Genomic DNA, 3,924 nt, shown 5'->3' with positions numbered 1-3,924 from the left:
TGGTAAAGCAATTTATTCCTCATTTTTTTCTTCTAGGAAAAAAAAAAGACCTAGGGTCTTCTCTATGTTTCTTTCCCAGATATATTTTAGAATAAGTTTACTGAATTCAATTAAAATAACATGGAGAATTTTTTGATTAGAAGTATATTTAATTTAAGTAGGTTTCTGGGGTGCCTCGGTGGCTCAGCCAGTTAAATGTCTGACTCTTGGTTTTGGCTCAGGTCGTGATCTCACAGTTTGCGGGATTGAACCGTGTCAGGCTCCACACTGATAGCAAGGAGCCTACTTGGGATTCTCTCTCCCTCTCTCTCTTCCCCTCCCCCACTTTCTCTCTCTCTCTCTTTCTCTCTCTCTCTCTCTCTCTCTCTCTCTCAATAAATAAATAAATAAATAAACAAATAAATAAATAAACTTAAATAAAAATCAATTAATACATAAATAAATACATACATACATGCATAAAAACATTTCTGTAAATGCAAGTATGTTGCCTGGAAGGTATGTTTTATGGTGTATTATGTTAGGAGAAATTTATTTATTATTAGAGATTTCCTTAGCAGTTTAGAAATGGGGCACAAATAACTTGTTAAGACCAATGAGTTGTTTTCTGTATTTCTTCATCATTTACCATGATTATATTAAAATGGCAATAAAAAATTGAGAGCCCCAAAGAAAACTAATGGGAAAGCACTCAGGAACTAAGTGTAACAGGAGAAACAAGAAGGATTAGAAATACTCAAAGAAACATGTTGTTCTTGGCTCTGCTCTGGCCTGTATCTAGAAATATAAGCCCCAGCCAGAAGTGCAAGGGCCTATCAGCCTCTTCATACCCCAAGGAGCCAAGGGGGTAGAGACAAACATACTCTTTAGGAGGAGGGGCATGGGTAATTGCACTGTTCTACTCATGCACAGTGGGTATCCTCACTGCCAACTTTCTGCCCATTCCTTGTCTGGATCAGTCAACCCCTCCTCTGCAGAGAAGTCAGTAGAGCCCAGGCTACAGAAGCAGGCACTTGACTTTCAGACCTGCCAGCTTAGGTTTCTGTCCTGACTCTGGCCAGCCATGAGTCTTTGGGCAAATTAGCCCATCAGAGTCTTAGTTGTAGAAACTTCTGGAAAGCCAACAGGGGGTACCTTATGCAGATAAACTAAGTAATAACATACAGAGAAACTTTTTCAGATAGGTCAGTGGAGGTTTTATTTTACACACAGAGCAGGAAGTGAGTGGACACACTGCTTAGATGATTTAGACTTTAGACTGTAGATGCCTCCCTGAGAGTTCACAGATCAGTCAAACATTATATTTAGGAGACACAGGAAAAGGAGGCTCTGGAAGAAAATGAAACTTCCTTAAGTATCAACGACATGGAGGACAATGTTATATCCTGGAATATGCAAAGCAAATTAGGTAACTAGGATATGACAAATTCTCCATTCTTAAGGAGCCTAACTTTCAGTGAGGCAAAATTTCCTCATGAGAAATAGGACAGAGCTGAATGTATCAACAGTGTGGGCAAAATCACAAAGCACAATTAGATGAGTTGCTGAAGAGTTACAGGTCAAAGGAACATAACAAATGTTTCTGGAGAAGGAATTCTTGGTGGTAGCAGTGCAAGGAGATTTAATGCTGGGTAAAAAAATAACTCTGTGTACTAAATATGTGACTGGCACTGGCATTTTCTAAATTGTACACCTTATTATTTGGCAAAGGCACAAGAGTAGTACATAATAAATTAGGATCTAGTAGATTGCTGGTGGGACTGGTGGTAGTTAAACAAGTAGCTTATAAGCTTGCTTTGCCTGGATTAGAAGTCAGGAATAAGACATGTGGTGGCATTTAATGAAAATTTGGCTTATGGAAATTTGAAAAATTGTGATATGAAATTACTGACTTTCACTTTATGTGCAAAATTTGAAATGATATGAATCTACCCAAATTCAAAAATATATATGAGATTCTTACCACTTCAACGAGGTGGGATAAGTGAATTGTACCACATCTGTTTCCACATGGTGTTGTCACTTAAGCTGGAAAACAGAAACACTCAATATTGCAGTTTTGATTTATGAGAAGTTTTTATTCCTTGAGTAAACTCCTAGAGAAGTAGCTGGTGGCTGCATGACTGCTAGACTCTGCTCTCCTCCCTTTGAAGGCCTCCCTTCTATCGCATCCTCTGCCCCCCATGGCTTTTACACTTTCCCACTTCCCTGGTGCTCTCTCTACCACCCCACCAATCCCATCAGCATCTCTTTCTCAGGTTCCTCTCTCCTCATCTCCTCAGCAACTAGAAGATCAAGGGCAGGAGATGTACCAGCAGATGGAGACCAACTGCTCTCCTTCATGGCCATTACCTTCACTGGGGACCGAAAAGGGTACATTGCACGTGTCTGAGAGAACACACAAGGGAAAAGATGAGTGGACAATGTGCCAGGCATTCTAGGCCCTGTCTCAGGGAGAGCTCTTTGAAAGGAGAGGAGCCTGGTCATCTTTCTCTGACTGTTCCACTTCCCGCAGCAATTTGTAGAGGGGTCTTGTAGTGCCCTTGTGATGTGGAGCTTCTTTGGATTCCATCAGCTTCAAGCTGGGACGGTAACAATGATGCCCAAAGGAAGAGATTCCATAGATTCCCAGCAGACACAAAGCATTGATCATCACATGCCAACAGAAGAAGATGGTGATAAACATGATGTCACTGATGTCATCATCCTGCCATGGGTAGCCAGTGACTGGTCTGTACAGAATAAAGCCCCCCTGTATCAGCCAGGAGCCCATCGTCAGAAACAGAAAAGTCTCAATCAGCAAGAGGTGAAATGTGTCAGGAGTCCACAGCCCTATGGTCAACACCAGCATCAACAGGAACACCACCACGATGAGCAGATAATGAATCTGAAGCTCTATCCCGGTTGAGTCCTGGACGTGGACATCAACAGCAGCAGGAGCACATAGAAGGTCAGGACCAGGGTACCTTTCTCTAGGACCACACACCTCTGAGGTAGCAAGTTCTTGCTCATGACATCTACACAGCCATTGAGGGTGAAGAGGATGAACATAGTGAGGTGCTGCCACTCTTTGGGGCACATAAATCCTGGTGGGTACTTCTTGTTCATCAACACCATCCCATCATCAAGACAGAAGACTACATAAATTGTTAAGATGGAACCAGTCACTATCTTCAGCAAACCTCTGTAGGATATTATCCACAGCCTGGCCCATATTCCCTTATGCCTGGGAGGGCACGAAGGACAGAGGAGAGAGTCATTGACTATCATGGCCTTAAAGACCACTGTGGCCTGATACAGTCCATAGGAGAAAAGATACAGCCCTGGGTATATATGCCCTATGAATTTTCCCATGAAATTATAGGTCTGTCTTCCTAAGGAGTGAGGACAAAACTCAGGACCTCACTGCTCTCCTCTCTATTGAGGGCCCTTCAAGTTGTAGGCTACATATACAAAGCTAACTTCTACCTCTTTTTATCATCTCTCTCTGCCCACTGCTCCCAGAGAGAATTCAAAGTTCTGGACAAGAGCCTACACTTTTGGTAATGAGTCTCATTGTTCCATTCCATTCTAGTACACTGGGAACAAACTGACTTCTGCCAAAAAAAGGAAGGTGAATATTTCCTAGTATGTACCTGTGAGAATGTGCACTCTCCTGAGCTCTGTGTTTGGGCCTTTGAGATGCTTCTGGTCACACTGTCCCTCTCTCCCATGACCTGCTTTCTTCTGCTCCTGTCCAGTGCTTAGAGAAGCAGTAGAGTGGTGCATGAACTGTAGATTACCCAGAAACGGCCTTGGTTACTCACAAATATTTGTGTATTTTTTAAGAACGCTTACTCACATCTTTGACCATATATTGAAAGAAAATATATTCTCCCCGAAAATAAAAATTTGTAAATATTTGGGGATGTGCTCACATACACG

The 3,924-nt window shown here is 42.1% G+C and overlaps 1 protein-coding gene across 1 annotated transcript; it reads right to left on the bottom strand.

The window, feature by feature from the left end:
- Positions 1-2,110: 2,110 nt before the first annotated feature.
- On the bottom strand, positions 2,111-3,618 carry LOC101092820 (transmembrane epididymal protein 1). Its single transcript, XM_003999276.6, is given in 2 exon segments — positions 2,111-2,922; positions 2,925-3,618. Coding segments are annotated over 2 exon segments (903 nt in total). The 5' UTR covers positions 3,355-3,618; the 3' UTR covers positions 2,111-2,449.
- Positions 3,619-3,924: the final 306 nt, after the last annotated feature.

This window comes from Felis catus, chromosome F1, assembly GCF_018350175.1.
Source record: "Felis catus isolate Fca126 chromosome F1, F.catus_Fca126_mat1.0, whole genome shotgun sequence".
Lineage (NCBI taxonomy): Eukaryota > Metazoa > Chordata > Mammalia > Carnivora > Felidae > Felis > Felis catus.
This window is presented reverse-complemented; position numbering and strand designations above follow the sequence as displayed.